Raw genomic sequence first — 23,156 nt, 5'->3', positions numbered from 1 at the left:
CCTCCATGCCAGAGAAATTAACCTATGGAGGTTAAAATTCCTGACCCTGCCGGAAATCGAACCTGGGACCCCTGTGACCAGAGGCCAGCACGCTAACCATTTAGCCATGGAGGTTGGACGGTGATAGATATATCTAATGCCTGTCCTATTTTTTTCACAGTATCATAAGTGTCCTTGTTTGGCTCATCCGGAATCCCATAAATTTCTAATGTATTTCTTCTTCCGTACTCTTCTTGCTCGTCTGTTTGCACTTTTAACTCACTTAACTGAACAAAAAGGAGGCATTAGCTTTTGTGGATAAATATTATTGGATGTTTTGATATCTTAACAATTTTCAGGTCATTGTTAGAGTTTTCTTAATCATCATTCTGCTCACCCAGGACATTGAGAAGCACCTTTCACCATCCACTAAAGACACAAATGCATACTTAAAACAGCAAATATTGGCAGGTTCTAGCTCTTCTTCCACACCATCAAGCGAGCACATTTTTCCTGCATAGTTTGTCGAACATTTGAGAATATCCCTTCCATTTTTATAGTGGTACACAGTGCTATAATTAGTGTAAACACTTTTTGACAGAATTGTTTATATCCTGAAAATTGGTGCCAAGTCTACATATTTATTATTATAATTTTTTTTTTTGGTGTGTGTTCACCTATTGAGATGTGTGAACTACTGTTCAGATTTCCAATGTTACCAAACTGTGCACATTTAAATAATCAGTTTTGATGTCTGCATATGTTAAGTGAACGAGATTTATAAATCCTGCTAATATTCTCTTGCTCCTTATATTTACTGTGTGAAAACACAATTCTCAGCTTGGATATTCTGCTTAGTTTGTTTACTTCAACATGTAGATTTTGCAATTTGTAATGTTTCTTTTTTCCCTTACAGGAAGTAGCCTATGTAGCTCTTCGAATTCGAAAAATATTGTTTTTTGGAACCGTATTCCTATGTGGTATTGAACCACCAGTACTAAAACTCCATCATTCCTCTCAGGACACTACTAAGTACATTTCTGTGGTGGAGTCTCGATTGCGATTACATGAGTTGCAAGTAAGTTTCCCCTGTTTTATTTTTCTGTCCCATTGTTTTTTATTTCTCTTTGTGATTGTGTAGAATGGAAACATTCTTTTAATGTTTGGGTGTACTGTGTTCCATTAAGCCTGAATATGAATGCACTGATAAATGCAGCAGACACACATTTGCTAGTTCTTTGTTGATTCATAAGTCAGAGCAACTATTTTTTATCTCTTGAAAATTTGTCAGCACAGGAAATCCTGTGAATACATTCAAAAACGTGTGATGTACCGGGTTGTCCAACAGCCTCGTGCAATCTAGTTTTATGCATCTGCCGCTTTTACTACAATTCTGAAATACATCAGTCCCACTCCTTAACCCAGGGTAGTATAACGAGATGTGTGGTTACGGGCCAGAAGACAGCAGGAAATGTGAGCACCACTATTAATTAATTATTGGTACCTTGAGTGAACCAAGGGCGCATTGAGAGATGTACAGTGCTCGAAGCTTTGAATCCCACGCAAGTATTTTGTTATTTTTCCGGCAGTTGTCTGGGATGTGGTAAGGTTGCATATTTGATAGCTTCCACTGACTGATTTGTTTATTTGGCCCGGTAAAGGGCCATATGTATTGCGGTATAGGGTATGGAGCTGGGTTGGACGAGGTTGAGGTGATGGTCTTTGGCTAGGACACAGCAACCAGTTAGCTATGTCGTACATGTTCCAGGCTTCGTAGAACACATATAGGGAAAAGTGTGCTTCATTGGAATGATAACATGCGATGGCAAAAAGGGTTATGTAGCTGCACGAACTCCCCTCCTTCGAGGCAAGTCACAACACAGCACAAAGGTTATTCGTGCTGCCTCGTGATGTATTCCAGCGATGAGTGTGTGGATATGTTTCTCATCTATGGAGAAGCTGGACAAAATGCATACCAGGTACAACGCCTGTGTCAAGAACATTGTCTGGATGGACAACTTTAAAGAGGCATTACATTTCAGAGTGTGAAAAGACGTCTGCGGGCTACTGCACCCTGGGAATGACACGGCCTGTTCGAGATCATCCCTTGATGTCTGCTCACAACAAAGAGTTTGCCTTGGATGCTATCTGGCATAACCCTTACACCAGCACACAGGCCACTGCCAGGAAATGATCATCAGCCAGGTGTCTGTTTTGCAGATATTACATATCCATAGGTTTCACCCATACCATCTGCACTTACACCAGGTGCTCTGTGGTCATGATTTCGAAGCCCGTGTGGCATTCTGTCTATGGATCCTACAGCATATGGACACTGATCCTGCCATTTTAGTGACCAACTTATTTACGGACAAAGTGCAGTTGCACTACAATGGAATCGTTAATTGACATAATATGCATTACTGGAGTGTGGATAATCCTCATTGGGTACGACGGGCAGTTTTTCAGGTACAGTGAGGTGTGAAATGTATGGTGTGGCATAGTGGATAGTGCACGAACTCCCCTCCTTCGAGGCAAGTCACAACACATGTTCCCCATTCCTTTGAGAGACCTCGGACGGGAGAACGGTATCTGTGATTCCTCAAAGATGACCTACCACTGTTCTTGGTACATGTGCCACACCTTGACCACTACAGGATGTAGTTTCAACATGGCAGAGCTCCAACATCCATGCCGGTGGTCAACCGGAACCATCTCCATGCGATGTATCCTGATAAATGGTTAGTAAGGGGAGGACTTGTCCCCTGGCCCACCAGATCACCTGATCTTACACCCCTGAATTTTTCCAGTCTGTCCTTACAACATCGTGCTCAGCTCTGTATCGACCACAGAGGTCATTGGTTCGAGCATCAGTGTAAATGTAACTTAAAAGTTTTTCAGTCTGATGAATATACAAGTTCAGTATAAGTATCACACTAAAGCATACCTGTAAAAAACACACAATCAAACAAGGAATTAAGGTACACACTGTTAAACAAAAAATGGCATGTTTTGTTCTTTAAAGATCATCAAATTCTATCAAAGAACACTCAGTAAATGGAAATATTTGTTTGTTTCTGTCCAGATAGCTAGGAATTTGAAATTTGGAACTTATCTTAATGCAGTTCTGCTTTGTCTCCACTCCAGCATATAATATGATGCGCTTGAAAACCATTGCTCTTTCATTGGCTCCAATCCAACTGGTCCAACTGGCTGCCAGTGCACACACCCTCCATTATGTCACATTCCCCACCCTGGACAGTTCAGTGACATGCTGCACTTCCCCTTCAGGTGCTTTATCCCTAGTGTTCCCTTGGTATTATTATTATTATTATTATTATTATTATTATTATTATTATTATTATTATTATTATTATTATTATTATTATTATTATTATTATTATTATTATTATTATTATTATTATTATTATTTCTCATATTACAATTCTTTTTTAAAATATGCAAGGGTTTTGAATGAGCATTTGATGGTCTGTCTATTATACCAGTAATTTTATTATTACTATTATTGTTAGTTATATATGAGGCGTTCAGAAGCCACGACGACTAACTCCATCAAATACAATAATGTTCAGTACAAACAGTTGAAGTTACTGATTTGTACAAAACTCAATTTTGTTTTTCAGCATATTTACAATACACTCATTTATATTCTTACAATTAAGATTATGTTTTCAGCATTTGAATAACATATAAAAACATTTCAATGTCTCTGTCCCCACGAAAGAAGTGGCTAAAGAGTTGATTCGTGCAAAATATCAACTCAGTACATGTGAATATACATATTTACATGATCAGAAGTTCTATTTTACAGTGTGGAATGATTTAAAACAATTAAACCTTCAAGCCAGCATTAAAAGTTGGCCAAGTTTTACCCTACAGCAGTAATAAAGTTGATAAAAATATTACAATTTTACATGCTGTCACAAACATTGATATAACTTCTAAACAACTTGTCTGATTTTGTTCAGAATAAGTGGATACGCAGTTCACATCATGCTGATGATGTATCTACATACAAAAAGGTGGCATGCAAAGTAATAAAATACCTAATTACTTTCTTGTTGGAATAAAATTTGAATCAAGCATTCACTTATATTACTTTTATTATGTACATCACACGTAACCTCCTGCTGTGTATAATCATCATCACTAACACTTTCATTATCATTTGGATTATTTTCATCACTACTTTCATCTAATATGCATTCAAGAGCTGCATTAGGTAAATGCATACCATGTGAGGACACCACCATGTTGTTTACAACGATCAATGTTGATGAAACAAATTCTTTTAACGCCAACACAATGCAGCGTTCCAGTAGAAGATACTCCTCTGCAGAGAATGATACCCTATGCTGCGAGCCGTGCTAAAACTTCACGTTGACGGATGGCACGCAGACGTACATCTAAATCATCGCTAGCCTAGTCTGTACACGTATACGTCAAACCGCTCCTGGCTTGTTTTGTAGGTCCGTACATGTACACCGTTTTGAGCAGTTAAAATCTTTGTTCACACACTCATTTCTTACATTGAGTACGAGTTTTACTGTTACAGTCCTTTTGGCAATAGCACCTTGCCGTCAGACCTGAAAGAAAACTGGAGGTGTGAATATTTGTTTTTACGTCAAAAATGTACTAAAATGGTCTTAAACACATATGTTTATAGTTTATTTTACAAAATAAAGACCATCTCCTGAAAAACAGCACCCACACAATTGTGCATGTCAGGACTTAACTCACTCCTTGCAAAAAATTAAAAAAGTTAATTCAGCTCAGTACATGTGAATATACACATGTACACAATCAAATGTTCTATTTTACACTATGGAACAATTTAAAAACAATTAAAATCTTATACATTGCATTTCGTACATAAGTACGAATTCTGCTTTTGCAGTCCTTTTGGTGGCAGCACCCAGCACTCTCATATGCATTGCCTGTAGGGAAACCTAGCCCGCACACTTGTGCATATCAACATTCCAAACCTCATTGTATTACGTACTGTGCCCTATAATGCCTTTGTGAACGTCAAGTCAATGCTGAAATCTGACCAAGTACATTATAGTTACCGATACACTCACCGCCAGGTGAATCACTTTGGCACATAGCTTACCTTGCTCAATAATCCTCTTCATCCGCTCCGGCGTAACAGCAATCTTCAGGGGTATCGGGTAAGAAAAGGGTCAACGTAATAAAATAAATTAAATGAAGAGGAATAAAAATGAGCAGGTCATGAACAAATCTAACCAAAATAAACAATGGTTGAGCTGCATCTTCGATTTAACAAACTGGTTTATTACAATAATCAAAAAATTTCTGATAATGAACAAATATCCAATGAAATTTACATAACTGACATAATTGTCACAAACAACTCTAAATGATTTCTTGACATAAACAGGTTTCTCGATTGAAGTAATAGACCTTGTGGAGGAGATGTCTTGTATCATGGAAACATCTGACACTGCAACAGGCGCATAATGGTTACGTCAAGTAAAATGAATTGAATCATAAATCTGGTCATAGGCAACTCATACCTACAAAGAACATAATCTATTTCTAACATGAATCTATGCCTCGGTGCTCATAGTTACCTACAAGTTCTAAACAAGCCTCCAATATACACTCTACTGTCTGGGAATCGATTGCGAGACTTTCCCAGGTACAACAACCATATGACATCAAATAAAATGAGAAGAACATGATTTACATCATGCAGATACATATGAATAGTTATGTGCCTCTTTGAATGACACCGACAATCGTGTATAAAATTTCGTCTTCGGGACCATAGTATGAAAGGTCACTGCTCTCCCGTCTTCTTGACAGACAAACGCACTGTTTCTACCTTCAGACTTTCGTGTTGTGACGTCAGAAATGACCCACATTGGCCCTTCAACACCTCGGCTTTTTTTAATAAACTGAGCAGCCGGGCCTCTCTGCTGTAAATATCTCCCTCAGCTGACAGCAAGTAAACAGAGACAAGGGGGCGACTCTCCCTTCTTTCCGGTCCATGAATCTACCATACGTATTGCCCTCATTATAATATCATTACTACAGGCCATTTATTCAAATTCAACACTCTAGCACAGATAAAACTCAAATACAACTGGCCCGTTCATTATTTATCATTAGTGCTCTCAGCAGCACATTCATACACATACCCTGGCCTTCTTATCGGCACTCACATTCACAAATTACTACGTAACCATTATTTCTCATGCTATTTAGGGCCTCAACTCAATACTCTGGGCATAATAACATTATTCCTCATTTCTTATGGGCTTCTTACGACCTGACTTGCTCAGCTTAATATGCCAATCCGAGTGCATTCAAGAGATATAGAAGTTCTTAGGCTTTCTTCATTCGACGAATAACATTACAGGCTACCCTGCTCATGCACTTGGCTAGTACCTAAACTGCTTGTCTTGGTTATACTCGTATGAGACCGCATAAGTCCTGGTGAAATGAAAATACATGAGCTCAATTGCCCTACCTTGAACATAACATCTCTGCAATAACGACACTAACGAAACAAATGAGAATAACAACATGCAAATATTAACTATCTAACTAAGCTTGAGTCCTGGGCATAAATTCAATTTACACGGGCATTCATATCCCAACCTATTTACATATTGGCGGAAGGCCAAATTTATCTACTATTGACCTAACCATTATCATACTGCTGCATGCTTAAACAATGGAATTATCTGACCTGTGTCTGACATAACTGAATAGTCTCCCTGTGTACATTGCGAATTTACACCTCATGTTGACGTTAGAAGCTGGTGACCGCACTCGTGGTTCGATGACTGGTGACATCCTGGTCGGCTGTGATGTTCTCTGCAACTCGTTCAGGTGATTTGAGTATCGCCTCCTCGATGTCGTGATGATTGGACGTCGCTGATGGTCCACGTTCGCACCTCGATGCCATGAAGAATGTTCGGCAGCTTCGATCCCAATTACCGCTTCAACGTGATGGATGAGCAGTGTCCAGTCCACACGTGATGTAGGAGAAACTGTAAGGAAAATCAGATTACAATCTGTCCTCAGTTCGATGCCTATATCTCCCCTCTAACGTTTTATTTTAATCCCGTAATATCAGGTCACATTCTGAGCGTTATCCTTGTAAGACAGTTACTCAATCCTCAACTGCAATTTACTTTACTCTTGACCGCTCTTTATACTGACCGAATTGAATTAGCATCAATTTTCTGAGCCTACACTAGTATGTACCATTCGTTTAGGACAATATTAGCCTCAGATTATGCGATGTGACTATGCGTGAACACCATTACTAGCAGCGGAATATTCTCACAGAAAAGCAGGTCAATACTTGCTGTACAAAGTTCTGATCTCTATTACAAATGGTGGTTACTTACACGTCCCAAGTATAAGGTGAACTCTGACTGCGTTGCTTGTAGATAAAGGTGGTCTTCTCTTCGCTGAGTAGCGGCGTGACAGACACCTACGTGACAGCGATACACACAGTGAAATGTCTCTCGCGCCCTCGGCAGTCGTATATATTAGCGATCTCACACCCACGCTACCAAGCTCTGTGTGTGTGGGCTTCATGCGCGCGCCCGCGGAGTGGAAAATTTCTCCCGCGGTATGCATATTAATTACTCATATCTTTATTGTGATTACAACTAGTGCCATGCAACATATCAGAATTATCAGAAAAATATCCTGATTGCAGTTCTTGCATCCAATCCTCTGCATTCCTCTTGTAGTCGTTGATATTGAATAAATTCTTTTCCCTCCAACATAAACTTCCACGCGATTTCTCACGGAGTTGCTTGCGTCCCACGCTGCAAGTGAAGAGGTTCGCTGGGGTAATAAATTTTAATGAGCATCTAGAAACTCGCTTCTGACACTTAAGTTCTCTCGAAAAGCGCGCAATCTCAGACACTAGTGCACAATAAGATGTCACCCAGGGCCCTTTCTTTGTGGTCTCATACGATTCCCATAATTATTATTATATCAACATTCTTTGACCATGAACAGAATGGTTCAGTACGATGTTGTATTTTCACAATTTACGTTCACTAAACAATTTACACACTTCATTGATTACATTTTGATATTCAGTAAACCCCCCTCATGCCACTACAGCCCTCGAAGGGCCTTGGCGTACCAAGGGACCGCTGCTCAGCCCGAAAGCATGCAGATTGCGAGGTGTCGTGTGGTCAGCACGACGATTCCTCTCGGCCGTTATTCTTGGCTTTCGAGACCGGGGACGCTATCCCACCGTCAGATAGCTCCTCAATTCTAATCACGTAGGCTGAGTGGACCTCGAACCAGCCCTCAGGTCCAGGTAAAAATCCCTGTCCTGGCCGGGAATCGAACCCGGGGCCTCCGGGTAAGAGGCAGGCACGCTACCCCTACACCACGGGGCCAGTTTGATCTCCAGTAAAGCTTCTAGATTAATATGAATGTAATAAATAAATAAATAAATACAGTACATACTTTTGGTATTACTGGCTTCCCGCCATCTTGCCGATCAATTGTATTTATAAACTTTTCTTCCTGCACCCTTGTGGTCAAGCGCTAAATAAGAACTAATGAAGTATATGCTACATGTCCCGCACAAGCACTGCAGTCCGGTCTAGCACCAAGAAAACTGCAAATACTCTCAGACATAAATAAAATACGAACCCGCATAATTGTTCGTACGCGGTCTGAAAGGAATACAGTGGAACCTCGATTCTCCGTTTTTGGAGGGACCGCGGAAAAAAACGTACAACATGGGAAAGCGAAAAATCCGGGAACTAATGAACCATCAACAATTTGGCTAAACATCACAAAAATGAAATATGTATACTTATAATCTTACAGACGCCCCTAAACTAAACAAAACTACAGCCCCAATGGGCCTTCCGCCTACCAAGTGACCGCCCTCGGTACGAAGGCCTGCAGATTACGAGGTGACGCATGGTCAGTGTGACGAATTCTCTCGGCCAATATTCCTGGATCTCTAGACCGGGGTCGCCATATCACCATTAAATAGCTCATCAATTAAAAGTAATCGTAGTATGAGTGAACCTGGAACCAGGTAAAAATGCCTGACCTGGCCAGTAATCGAACCCGGGCCCTCCGGGTGAGAGGCAGAAAGTTAGACCGCGGGGCTGGCTTCAAACTTTTATTACCGGTACGCAACATTACATGGAGTTTTACTGGGGAAACTTCGTCAGTTTCCTCTGAAACCTTCGTCATATTCCTTTGAAAACTTCTTTCAGTTCAGCAACATTGAACAGCCACACTCTACGAAAAATCTAATACCCGTAACGCCAAGCCAAACAACAATCGACCACAAGTAGTTTTTCATTCTCTAATCTAATAAAATAAAACACATAAGGTATAAAGGCGTCCAACATGATGCAAACTCCGTTTTTTTAAATCTTCCATTGTAACTTGGTCACCGGTTTACTGATCCTAGTCAGTTTATGGAAATCTTGTACCGCGTAAATTAGGCCTAGGCTACATCGACTTTTAAAGGTTATGTTGAACGCGAGAATATGGTTTCGAAAGTATGAGTCCTCAAGTTCTCGAATGCATTGTAATTAGTTCTGCCCAACACTAATCACAATCAAATTGGAAAGAGAAAAAATATAACACTTCCGAAATTACAATTATTCGCGACCTTGAACCAAATACAGTAGAGACAATACACGACACTTACGGATTTAGCCTTGTTAAAATGGGAGACAATTCGACGGTGGCGCTCCTAGTGACTTGACCTGAAAAGTCGCGCCAAATTCATATATCAATGGAAATACATATACAAAAATGGATAAATAAATTACGTCTAGAAGGAAAGTATTATTGAGATATTAACTTCGAAATTGCTAAAGCAATTCTGGATAAATGAATGAAGAATTATTTAAAAGGTTAATATTTAAAGACTGAAATTAGACATATAAACAAGATGTGAAATGGACTGCTGTGAAATAGGTTGATCTTTCATTTATGCATTACTTTTTTTGCTTTAGCATTCCTGCCTGAACTTTTACGGTTACATTTGCATTTTTTTCTCATTTAAAAAACATTGTATCATCACATTAAGACACTTGTCAATAAAAATATCGGCACATTCCTTACACACATGATGCAATGAATTAACATTTTAAAGCTGGACAATTTTCCTCTTAACATGAAGCCTACTAACAGAAATAAAATCTATAAAATCCCGGCTTTAATCTGAGAAGAGGGATAAAAGAAAGAAAAGTATGAAAATGTTGTCGATAGTGATGCTTTGAGGAATATTTACGTACAATTAGAGTAAATATGTAACATACCCTTGGCTGTATAGTCGAGGCTGGCCTGGAAATGATCTGAACAGATCTTATAATTCTTTTATAAGCGTAACGTCCCTTCTTTCTTGTACACCTTATCCAAATCACTTCTGTGACATTTCAAAACCCGCAGATCACACATACAACAACACATCGGTATTGAAGGTTAACTGCTGCACTATACAATGAAATATGCGTATTATATTTTAAGCCAGTTAAAATATGGGTCGAGCAGGTCAGAAGATCATGAAGTACTATAAAAATCTCTTTGTCACTGGAAGAATATATATGCAAACACAATATTACTTACATTTTCTTGTCACGAGGGAAGCGAAAGAAAGACCGCGCATTCTTCTCTACTTCATAGTTACTGCAGCCAAACACAGCACATACCTTTCCCCTCATGTTAAGAGGAGATATCAAGGAATGACACACGTTACTATTTAATTATGTCAACTCACTGAAAACTCATAAATAACACCAAAAACTTCACACACAAATACACGTGGTCATATGACAGAATCAGTAGTTCTCAGGTCTACCCGCTAGAGAGAGTTCTAATAGCTGTCCCTCGATATCTCGCTGAGTGTCGCGTATTTTTTCTACTGTATTTGCTTCACCGCCGTCTCGATGCTCCTATACTGCCTGCTCTATGCAAGGTTTTTTGCGACTAGGCTGCGACAAAATTTCTCCGCTAGATGGCAGGCATAGACGCACAATGTTCCAAACTTATTCTAATGACGACAGCCTACAAAACAATATGCAGGATGGTCATATATTCACTGAAACTCGTAAATTACATTAGTAATATTAAATATCGGCTACATTACCTGTATGAAGTCACAGTTGGCCTCTTCATGCACAATTTAAAGGTTTTCCTGGACGAAGGCTTGGAGTGGTACTGTACTTTTTGTGTTCTTGCGAACGAAATATCAGTTAATAGAGGTCTTACGAACATGGTTAGGATAATATCACTAACAGTTTGCGGATGTTCTTTGGTCTCACTCAGTAACAAAACACATTCTGAAAGGGAAGACGTCGCAAGTCCTCGTATTACTCTCGTACGTTTGTTGGACTTCGGCAATAGGGCACAGCAGCTTAAACGAACTCCTGAAGATATTTCACTAGAGCAACCAAACAAGGTTTTTGTTATCGAATTCCTCCGCTGTCCTGATGCATAATCAGTTCCATTTAGCGGTGTTGAAGCTCTAGGCAGTGAGATGTTGCTCACGCAAATGTCACACTCCATCCTCTCCTTAAAAACACGAACCAAGTACCGGTACCCGCAAATTAGGATTTGATTTCCTGTTTCTAGTTTGATTAGGATATTATCATCTGGATATTGGAGGTTGTCCAAAATGTCTAAACATGAAGACGTTTCTTTTGTGATTATCCGTCACAATTCTTATCACAACGAATCCACAATCCTCCACGGCTTTAATCACCTTCTGAAAGACAATCCCCAGCCTGTTTCCAGTCATTCGACTGGGTCAGAAATGGAATGAATGAAGCCCCATCCAGTGACGAGGATAGGAATTGTGCCGGCTGCCGGAGCCTGTCGCGCTGCTCTGGGGCAATGATTAATGAATGACAGATGAAATGAAATGATATTCAAGGGTGTTGCTGGAATGAAATATGACAGGGAAAACCGGAGTACCCGGAGAAAAACAGTCCCGCCTCCGCTTTGTCCAGCACAAATCTCACATGGAGTGACCGGAATTTGAACCACGGAACCCAGCGGTGAGAGACCGGCGGGCTGCCGCCTGAGCCACGGAAATAAGGTGTAAAGGCACAGTAATCTGAGGATATCCAATTACTTCCTTTTGTTAGGTCCTTGTCTAGATAAAGCCGCTTTTCTCTTCATTCTCTTCTAGACGGTATTTCATGGAGTCGTATCTTTTCTGGCTGCGAACCACCTTGCCGAAATTGGCAAAATGGTACACAACAGTTCAATATTTCGAGGAAAGAATCTGAAGTTTCAGGTCTACAAAAAAATATACCTTGCACAAACGGAAAGAAAAAATAGCCTACATCTTAAAATCACTTTTGAAATATCTGTAAGCATAACATGATTAATTCATTTCACAGTTCTATACAAAATATCTCTTGTACGAACGGAAGTGACCAGACACGTTTACTCATTGTGCGAAAAAACTCAGCTTTTCACACACATTCATGCACCAATAATACAGTGCTACACCCACACAGACAGCGAAGATTGTGCTTCTCCTACTGCACTCTTACGGCGACTTGAAGAAATATTGGTAGTCGCGCCTTCCTTTGTTACACTAGTGGCATAGAACACGCAGTGTAAGAGGATCGAGACGGCGGTGAATTGCTTGAACTCGGCTGGAAAGCGTGCTCCCTGTACGAGTCGGTACGAGTGCGAGATACAAAGTTTTTAAATGTAACGTGCACAAATAAAACGACTGCGGCTTTTATAACATTTTAACACAAAAACTTGAAATTCCCAGTCTTATATTAGGACCAAAACAGTAATAGGCAATCCCAAAACCTCCCATGGCTTTATGTGCGTATGTAAGGTGCAACATCTGTTCTGGTCTCGATAACGTAATTGTATTCGATAATATTAAAACACTAAATTTGTGTTACTTAAGATTGGGCAGCTTCGATTCCTGCCTGAAAGCCCAGTGACTATACAGTGCCCTGAAGGAAATGCCAAAAACCTGTTCGGCGACACACTCGAAAAAATTAAAAAAAAATTATCTAACCCTGGACATGATGTAGACGTTTTGCAAGTACGAACATTCGACGAAACTCGTTCCGTCTTCAAATAGAGCTGTCGAAATGCGCTGTCTCCTTCCAATTGTCGAGGGCACTCTCTGCTTTATGATTTCCGAGGATTCTCTGAACAGTACTACCTGAATGCGATTCTAAGATGATCCCTTATGCAAGTTCACTGCCGATCGCTTTTCCAGTACAGTACCGGTACTTCTTCAAATTACCACAATGACGGGACGTCAACACCAAGTTCCGTAAGTATGCCGTAGCCGTCCTTGCGTAAGATACAGTTTCTTGGAAAACGCGTGATCGAGGATTTAGCGTTGATGGGGCTGAAATTTCTGGACGATTGATCCGGGAAATCGTTTCTTCGAGGAACGGATAATGCGGGATTTTTACAATGTGATTTAATTAGGATGCTCGCGGGACCACGTAATTTGAACGAATAATACGGGAAATCGTAATTTCCGGGAACGTGTAATCGAGGTTCTACTGTATACAATACCTGTTCCTGGCCTGTGTGTGCACCTCCTGATTTAAGGTACATGTTCCTTGTATCTGTGTTACTTTTATAGGTACCGAGCTCGACAGCTGCAGTCGCTTAAGTGCGGCCACTATCCAGTATTTGAGAGACAGTGGGTTCGAACCCCACTGTCGGCAGGCCTGAAGATGACTTTCCGTGGTTTCGCATTTTCATACCAGGCAAATGCTGGGGCTGTACCTTAATTAAGGCCATGACTGCTTTCTTCCCATGTCTAGCCCTTTCCTGTCCCATCATCGCCATAAAACCTATTTGTGTCGCTGCTACATAAAGCATCCTGTACAAAAAAAAACTTTTACAATTTCATTCAGGGTACTCATAATGAATTAATAGTGGCACTCGCATTTCCTGCTTTTTTCTTGCCCATAACCACACATCTCATATTATTACCACGGTTAGGGAGGGGGACTGATTTATTTCGGAATTATAGTGAAACACAAAGGGTTGCATAAACTAGATTGCAAAGGGTGGATGGGCCACCCGGTATACATCTTAATATTGCCACCAAATGGGGCTTCAATACCAGTTGTGGGATTTTGCAGGAAGCCTTGTGAAGTAGATTGCTATTACTATTGGAAATTGTCAAATGCCTACTAAGAAACTCTGCTGTAACTGGAGTGAAATGATTCTTCCTTGTATTGGGGAATATTCCTCTCACCTCATTTGCTGTGAATGGAGCTACAGAATAGTTCAACATTATATATAAATGTTTGTGCTCTTGTTCATATACTAAGTATCATTCTTCAGTTAATATACACCATTCCATGTTGAATCAGGCAGTGCAAACCCATACATTTCACTCCTCTTTTGCTTGTTTCGTTGCATTTACTCAGAAATATATGTGCTATATTAAATATCCATTGAAACTTGCTTTTTATACATAGTAATCATACCGAGCTCGATAGCTGCAGTCGCTTAAGTGCGGCCAGTATCCAGTAATCGGGAGATAGTGGGTTCGAGCCCCACTGTCGGCAGCGCTGAAGATGGTTTTCTGTGGTTTCCCATTTTCACACCAGGCAAATGCCGGGGCTGTACCCTAATTAAGGCCACGGTCGCTTCCTTCCAATTCCTACGCCTTTCCTATCCCATCGCCGCCGTAAGACCTATCTGTGTCGGTGCGACGTAAAGCAAATAGCATAGTAATCATAGCAATTATCATGATAACATTTTGCAAGCCATCCACTTCATGACCGTATCGATGAGTACAATCAACAAATTAATTTAAAAACCACCTAATCGATACTTTATTTTTTTGCCTTGGGCAAAATTAAAAATACATTAGCACACACAGAACATGTTTCGACTGCTTAGTGGTCATCTTAAGCTGTATAAAGATAGTTTAGATGAAAACATTTGGACAGTAAGCACATTAAATCTTCAAACTATGTTCCATGGGATCCTAAAAACTATTGCTCTAGGTGCTCTAAAAGAAAGGGGGGGGGGGGAGGTTGGGGGTAATATATGTGTGGGTGATCATGTAGATGCAAATTTTAATTTAAGTATCTTTCTCACAAATACCTGAAGACTGTTACAAACATTGAATTTTTTATTCATGCCACCTAGTGTTATTACGAAAAGTGTATCACCACAGACGTTTTTAAATATTTATATATATTAGTTAATAAGTCTTTTAAACACAATTGTAGACATGAATTGTAATTTAATATCAACAATACTTACATTCAAAACTCAAAATTTCATAATTATAATGCTAAGTTTGGAGTTCATAACCAGCCTTTCATTGTGTTGAATAATGTAGGCAGTGAACGTTGTATAGGTAAAGTTGTTCCTACTTTTGAATTGCCTGCCTTGCTAAAGTGATTATAGTGAGTTTCATCCATAGTAGCTGTTAAAGCAATAATGCAGTGAAGCCTAACTCCATGATGCAGTTGTAGATTTTGTTTTCATAATCTGCTCATTAACTCAGTCTCAATATCAATATAATAATAATAATAATAATAATAATAATAATAATAATAATAATAATAATAATTTCATTGTTTTGGTATTTACTTTTCCAATATGAAAACATTTTACATTATAATTTGATATCTAGAAGATTTGAGATTTTACACACCCCAGTTATTGAATGCTGAAGTTTCTGAATCATACATTTTCATTGCCTGTTGGATGATGTTTCTTAGAAATTACTTTTTGTGATGCAATTGGCACTTTATATGATAATCCTTATATTTTTAGTCTTTTATGTCAGTTATTTCTGTACATTTCACATTATGCCTCTTATCTAACAGTCGACATCTGACATACGACTTGAAAGCTTCAGTGAAGATGAGGATGAAGGAGAAGTGAACCCTGAGGAAGCTGAACGCAGGGCCACTATAGTACGTGAAGCTCTTAAGCATGAAGGGGGCGAGACTTTAACCTTATTGCGACGCAGGGAAGAATTGGAAAGAGACCTGGAGAGGCACAAAATTATAGTGCAGGTAAGCATGTGAACATACAGATAAGACTGTTGATCCTTATAATCATATGTTGCAATTGGAATTAATTGAATTATTGAGATGGGATTGTTAACAATGTGCATTGAAGTGTTTTGTACTATATTTATTTCTCGTTGTTTCCTCTTTGTGGGGGGGGGGGAGGATATTGTTCAATTTCATTTACTGTATTGTAATGTACAGTAGTGGAATATCCTGTAGTATTACAGTGAAAGTTTAGAGATGTACGTTATTTATAATTGCCACAGTGTATACATACACTTACATTAATATTCAAGACTATAAAGTTTAAGCAATATGAACACAGTTGCCAGCCCTGTTTAACATAAGCTCTAAATCAGGAAGACACTTTAGAAAAAGTAAAGCTTATGGTTACTGATGTCTGACATGTTACAGCTAAAAATATTAATTATGTACTTGGGAAATATGCTAAAACATACTGTTTGGATAACTTAGTTATTTCAGGTCTTATTTTTGCTGCCAGTATTTTCCTGTTTATGTAAAGTTGTCATATACTTACACTGTCTTGGCAGCATTTGGGTGATAACATTTTCTTATTTTGTTAGTGTATTCCATGGTAACAGTTGGTGTGAACATTGCATCTCATGTAGATAACTTTCCACCTTGAATTTCTATCCTACCATAATTATCATTCACTTCCACTTGATTCAAAAATTTTGCTTTAAATTATCAGGAGATGGTAAGCTTAAACTCCGCTGTGGGTAGCCCTAATGATGATTTTCTGCGGTTTCCCATTTTCCGAAAACACCATCTGCTGCCGTTTCTGTCCCCAGTGACATTGTTCCATACTCCATTGCAGTGTAGCATGTTTATGCACATTTGTCAAAGCTAGGCGTGGACGACGCACCAGTAACCCAGACCATGGCAATGGACTGTCACTCCTGATAGTGTACAATGTGTTACGCTGTTCCACTGTTGTGCCAGTTCTCTGTATTAAAACTGTGAGCACTGCCTTCACCTTCATAGCCCTTTCCCATCCCAACATCATCAAAAACATCTCTATGTTAGTGAGTGCATCATCAAAGAGGTAACAATGTTCATTCAAGTTTATCTACCAGGAAGGTACAGTAATATGTATTTACTGAATTTTAAGTTCGAACTTATGGAAGATGGTAGCAAAACACCAAATTTTCACTTCATCTAACACATTTTTTGAAACAGCAGTGGTATCCAGTGTTTAACTGTTTTATTATGGTTTAATTTCTGGGAAATTTCATTTTCCTGGCAATCAGTTCAACTATTAATGATCAGATGAATAATGACTTTAGGAACAGCTGTTGAATGACCCTCTTCCATTAAAGTTTGATATTTGTGCTTCTGGTAGTAGATTGATATGTTGATTATCTGTATTTGCTTTAAGGGGAAGTAAAACTAGGTAAAATAGGATTTCAGAGCTTCTTGGTTGTTTCAAAGGTCTAGATTGAAGGGATATATTTCAGACAATCCAGTCATTGGTTAAAGGTGAATAATGTGATGATTAAAAATTCTACATTATGCAACATAATCTGAATAGCTGACTCATTGGCAAGATCAGGAAGTGTATAAGCAGTAATTGGCTCATATAAGTTTGATGTTGTGCGTAGCTTTACCTACCTTGGATTAGAAGTTTTAATTCCAAGAACAATGTTAGTTCTGAAATCCAAAAACGTATACTGTCTGCTAACAAGTGCTATCATGGCCTCAGAAACATCTGAAGTCTAAGATGCTGTTCAGGAAAACTGAAGTCCTGATGTATAAAATCTTAGTAAAGCCTGTATTAACATATGGTGCTGAGACCTGGACACACTCAAAATCTGATGAAATCACTGCCCAGTATTGTGCCATCTTTATCTCTACATAAACTTGTTCTAGGCTGGAAATCCTTACAACTTTTATTTAACTTCTGGTAGAAAGCTCTCACATCATTCATCCCTTTCAGCTGTTCCATTTCTTCTAATTCTATCCTCTCATACTGTCTCTTTTTCTTCTTGTGCAATCTCTTTTCTTCTCTTCTGGAAGTTCTATACTCTTCCACTGCTTTTCAGGTGTGGTTCCTCTGTTGCATTCTCTTGTATGCTTCATTTTTAAAGGTTGTTGCTCGTGCACACTCTTCATCAAACCAATTGTTCTGCCAAACTATCTCTTCCCTTCCTAAAATTTCATTTGCAGTTTTTAATAGTGCACTTTTAAGATTCTTCCAGATTTCATCAATACTCTCAATGTTAGGCAAATCGGTCAGGGCCTCACTAAGCAAGCTAGCATATCTGAAAGCAGTTTCTGGCTCCTTCAGCCGAGCACTGTTGAACTTTCTTGCATTAGATATTCGGCTTCTAATAGTTGCTACCACAAGGTAGTGGTCAGAGTCAATATTGGCCCCCCTATAACTTCTAACATCCATGAACTTAGAGAAGTGTCTTGCATCTATTTGGAGGGGGTCAATTTGGTTAAAAGTACTTCTATCTGGAGACTTCCATGTCATTTTATGTATGTCCTTGTGATTAAATATTGTACTTCCCACCACCATATTTCTCGAGGAGGTAAAATGTATAAGCCTGATTCCATTATCATTAGAAATATCATGCAAGCTGTATTTTCTAATACAAGGTCTGTATTTGATGTAGATGTTGATTCCCATAGGGAACCTAAAATATTTGTCCCGAATGAGTAAATTTATAATACCAATATAATCGTCCGTTATTGGACATTATAAATTTTCCAGCTAACTCATTCCTGGTTGCCTGCGTTTCGCCCTCATGTGCTAAGTTAGGCTCGTCAGTTGTGACTTAGCACACCACCCAAGACGCAAGGCTAGTGCATACCGTGGAGGCCACTGCATAGGCTACTTGAAGCCACCAGCAGTGCCAATGCACTATGGCCAGGCAGGCATCAATTTTTGAAAATGAGACATAGCTCTCATAGTGCATTGGCACTGCTGGTGGCGTCAAGTAGCCTATGCAGTGGCCTCCACAGTATGCACTAGCCTTGCGTCTTGGGTGGTGTGCTAAGTCCCAACTGACGAGCCTAACTTAGCACACGAGGGCGAAACGCAGGCAACCAGGAATGAGTTAGCTGGAAAATTTGTAATGTCCAATAACGGACCATTATATTGGTATTATAAATTTACTCATTCGGGACAAATATTTTAGGTTGCCTATGGGAATCAACATCTACATCATTTGATGGCCAGGCAGGCATCAATTTTTGAAAATGAGACATAGCTCTCAACGTGCATTGGCACTGCTGGTGGCTTCAAGTAGCCTATGCAGTGGCCTCCACGGTATGCACTAGCCTTGCGTCTTGGGTGGTGTGCTAAGTCTCAACTGACGAGCCTAACTTAGCACACGAGGGTTAAACGCAGGCAACCAGGAATGAGTTAGCTGGAAAATTTATAATGTCCAATAACGGACCATTACATTGGTATTATAGGTCTGTATTTGTCTTCCTTTCCTATCTTCGCATTCAAATCTCCGAAGAATATTTTACAGTCTGCTCTTGGGCACTCATTATAAATTTCATCTAATTGTGCCCAGAAGGGATTGAGAATACAGAGCAACCGAATGAAGGCAAGATACAACCAACGAGAGGGCGCTAAGGGATATCAGAAAGAAGATATGGTATGACTGTATAACCCCATGAGGAAGAGAGGTTTGTCCCCCAAACTCCAGTCGGCGTGGGAAGGTCCTTACCATGTTGTCAAGAGGATAAATGACATCATCTATCACATACATAGGAGCCCCTTGCGCACAAAGCCTGTTACCTTCAAACTTCCTTTAACCACATAAGACAAAATAACCCAATACAAACAACATCACTTGGCATTATTGTCATAAAACATGTGAATAATACGGGGGGAGGCAGCAAAAATTTACTGCACAATGCAGGCTTCATCAGGGGAGCAGATTGCCTGCAGTTCATTGGTAGACCCACTGGTAAGCTGTAGCAGCATGGATGACCATTCATTTTCATTACAGTAGGCTTAAGCATAACAGAATTTTGTCTGTTCACTGAAAATGATTGTTTCTTTAGCCATAATGTAAATGAGTATTTCATATTAATCTAGAGAGTTAAGGATGTGTGTGTACCCTTTTCATTGAAATGATGAATTTTCCTGTTTTGTATTCTGTCAAATAAGCGATTGACAAAGATGGCATGTTTGGATCTGTTTGCTAGTTGATATAAAATTTGGCTTATCTGATGTATTTCAATTTCCATACACTGCAAAGTTGCACATACATGCAAGATGGTCGTGGTTTGTGTTTGAGGGTTCTGTTCTTTGTTTTCATTGTTGTCAAAATATTTTTAAATGTCCTGATACGCAAGTAGAAATACACGTGGATATTTTTGGCCTTGTCTGCCGGTTAGTGGGTCCAGGTCACAGTAGTCACCTGTCATAACAACATACAGCTCCCACACTAATGGCTGTATGTGGATAATCAAGTACAATTTACTGTAAAGAGAACAAGCATAATTTCTATCCTTGTTTCATTATAACTAAGGCTCATATTTCTATGACATCATTTTTTGTACAGGCCTCTTTGTAAAAATTTTGGTAAAATTAAGCACATTTCTAGCTATAGTGAACAGCGCGTGGCTTTTATTAATCACATGAATATATATTTTCCCATATTTTGTCATTAAGTATAATTTGACCATATTATATTATAATTGTTTTAGCCGGGCTGAGTAGCTCAGACGGCAGAGTGTGGTACTTTACAAAGATTGACATTATGGGGACTGAAAATGCTACATGGCAAAGTGCTGACCCTCTGAGCCCAACTTGGCAGGTTTGATCCTGGCTCGATCTGGTAGTATTTCAAGGTGCTCAAATATATCAGCCTCATGTCGGTAGATTTACTGGCACGTAAAAGAACTGTGGTAATAATTTCCGCCACCTCAGCATCTTCAAAAACTGTAAAAGTAGTTATTGGGACATAAAATCAATAACATTATTACCGTATAATAAGTGTCTTAGCCGTTCTCCAGGTACAAAGAGAGGCAGCGCTACATTACTGGCACTTTAAGCTGGTGCTGTCACACAAGTGAACTAGGGAAATGCTTGCTTTGTTCTAAATGGCGGGGATAGGATGCGCAGTCAGGCAGTGCAGCTAACATGGTTAGCGATATCCATACGAAATTAATGTTCAGTTTACAAGTTGTGTTGGCTATCAGTATGTTGATGTATAGTATTGGACAACAGATATTTCTAGTCGGGATATGTCTGTTGCATTGTCGGCAGCCCCGAAGATGATTTTCTGTGGTTTCTCATTTTCACACCAGGCAAATGCCAAGACTGTACTTTAATTACGGCCAAGGTCGCTTCTTTCCCACTCCTATCCCACTGTTGCCATAAGGCCTATCTGTGTTGGTCCGACGTAAAGAAACAGAGAGAGATTCTTCTAAAGAGGGAACCGTGTGACAAAACTGTTTGCAAATATCTACGTTCTTTCTGTGGTGCTGCAATTCCTTCAAGACAATGCATAGCAAAGTTATTCCATAAATTGTGAGAAACAAGGTCTGGTTTAAACGAAAAGAGCCACAGGAGAGGAGAAACATGCGGTTATTCAAGCAAAAATGGATATCAGCCTGAGGAAATCTTCATGATGATTGGTGAAGGAGTGTCATATTTCATAAAGATTGAAATTACGGGGACTGAAAATGCCACACTTTTATCCTTACAAAGTGTCAGTGGTACATAAGTTTATACCACAGGACCCACCTGACTGCATAAATTTCTGCTGGGTATTCATGGTGTTGATTGGGGCACTTGGCAATCCTCATGTAGTGCACGAAATTCCTCTTCACGAACAGAAAGTCAGTGTTTGGTGTGGCATTACCGCATGCAAAATAATTTGCCCTATTTTCTTTTATGTTACAGTTAACTTGGAACATTATATGCAAAACATACTGCAGTCATCCTTTGAAATATTGACTGAGAGGGGGGGGGGGGGGGGGGGGGGAAAGCAGAATGCCTACTTTCAGCAGGATAACACCACTGCACATACAACTCATGATTAGTCAATGCATGCATTAGAACAAATTCTCAATGAGCAAATAATTAGCCAATATTCTTTGGCCCTCTTGTTTCCCAGATTTAAGTATGTTTGATTTTTATTTGTGGTGAACTTCAAAACTGAAGGTGTAGAACAACAGTCCATGTTCTCTATATCTTTTTTTTTTTTTTTTTTTTACAATTTGCTTTACGTTGCACCGACACACACAGGTCTTATGGCGAAGATGGGATAGGAAGGGGCTAGGAGTTGGAAGGAAGCGGCCGTGGCTTTAATTAAGGTACAGCCCCAGCATTTGCCTGGTGTGAAAATAGGAAACCATGGAAAACCATCTTCAGGGTTGTCACAACAGTGGGGTTCGAACCTACTATCTCCAGAATACTGGACACTGGCCGCACTTAAGCAACTGCAGCTATCGATCTCGGTCTGTAGAAATCTTGGAGAATGGAAGCAGTAAAACCTATTAAATGTTATTTTTTAACAATCTTACAATAACGAATACATTTTCGTTCATATAACTTGACAATATATTTCGGTACTTCTAACTGTTGTTCATAAATTTTACATTGTATATGAGAGGGCCCGAATTTATATTTTGGCAGCCGGGCCCGTATCACATTTGTTACGCCCCTGCCCCTCGTTTTCTGACCATAAATGTACAATTTTCCTCTTGTACGCAAGATCTGCAGCATGTTTCACTGCAAGCATAGCTTAAACTGATAGGTTTGTCAGGTGACTAGGGTGCCGCTTCACTGGATTGACGGGAATCGGACTCGGGGCTCAAAATTGGATCTGTAACACCTCTCATACCTGGCAATGGTGTGCTGCCTTCTCTTTTAGAAAATGCTGATGAGTTGTCGCTGCTTCCACTGTCACTTTCGCTACCACTTCGAGACAGTGCTGGCACCCGTGTGATGATTTTCAGTTAGTTCGATAACATGTCGACCCAGCTTTGTTTCGAAGCTATTTTACGGGGAAAAGAGAAATATTTTTCACTGAAATAACTTAACACATACTCTAGAACATTAGCCGGATTTATGACTGCTCTCTCACAGGAACATGTGTTACTGCCTCGCACACAAAGCTCAATGTAACGTGCTCGCTTGAC

At 39.6% G+C, this 23,156-nt stretch overlaps 1 protein-coding gene across 1 annotated transcript in view; it reads left to right on the top strand.

The window, feature by feature from the left end:
• The window catches only part of LOC136864483 (telomerase-binding protein EST1A), a 616,383-nt gene that overhangs the window by 480,926 nt on the left and 112,301 nt on the right, over positions 1–23,156 (top strand). The window contains exons 21-22 of the mRNA XM_067141513.2: positions 896–1,057; positions 15,834–16,025. Coding sequence (XP_066997614.2) covers positions 896–1,057; positions 15,834–16,025 — 354 coding nt within the window. The remainder of the gene's footprint in view (positions 1–895; positions 1,058–15,833; positions 16,026–23,156) is intronic.

Source organism: Anabrus simplex, chromosome 2, assembly GCF_040414725.1.
Source record: "Anabrus simplex isolate iqAnaSimp1 chromosome 2, ASM4041472v1, whole genome shotgun sequence".
Lineage (NCBI taxonomy): Eukaryota > Metazoa > Arthropoda > Insecta > Orthoptera > Tettigoniidae > Anabrus > Anabrus simplex.
The sequence above is the reverse complement of the archived record's forward strand: the minus strand, read 5'-3'. Positions and strand labels throughout refer to the sequence as shown.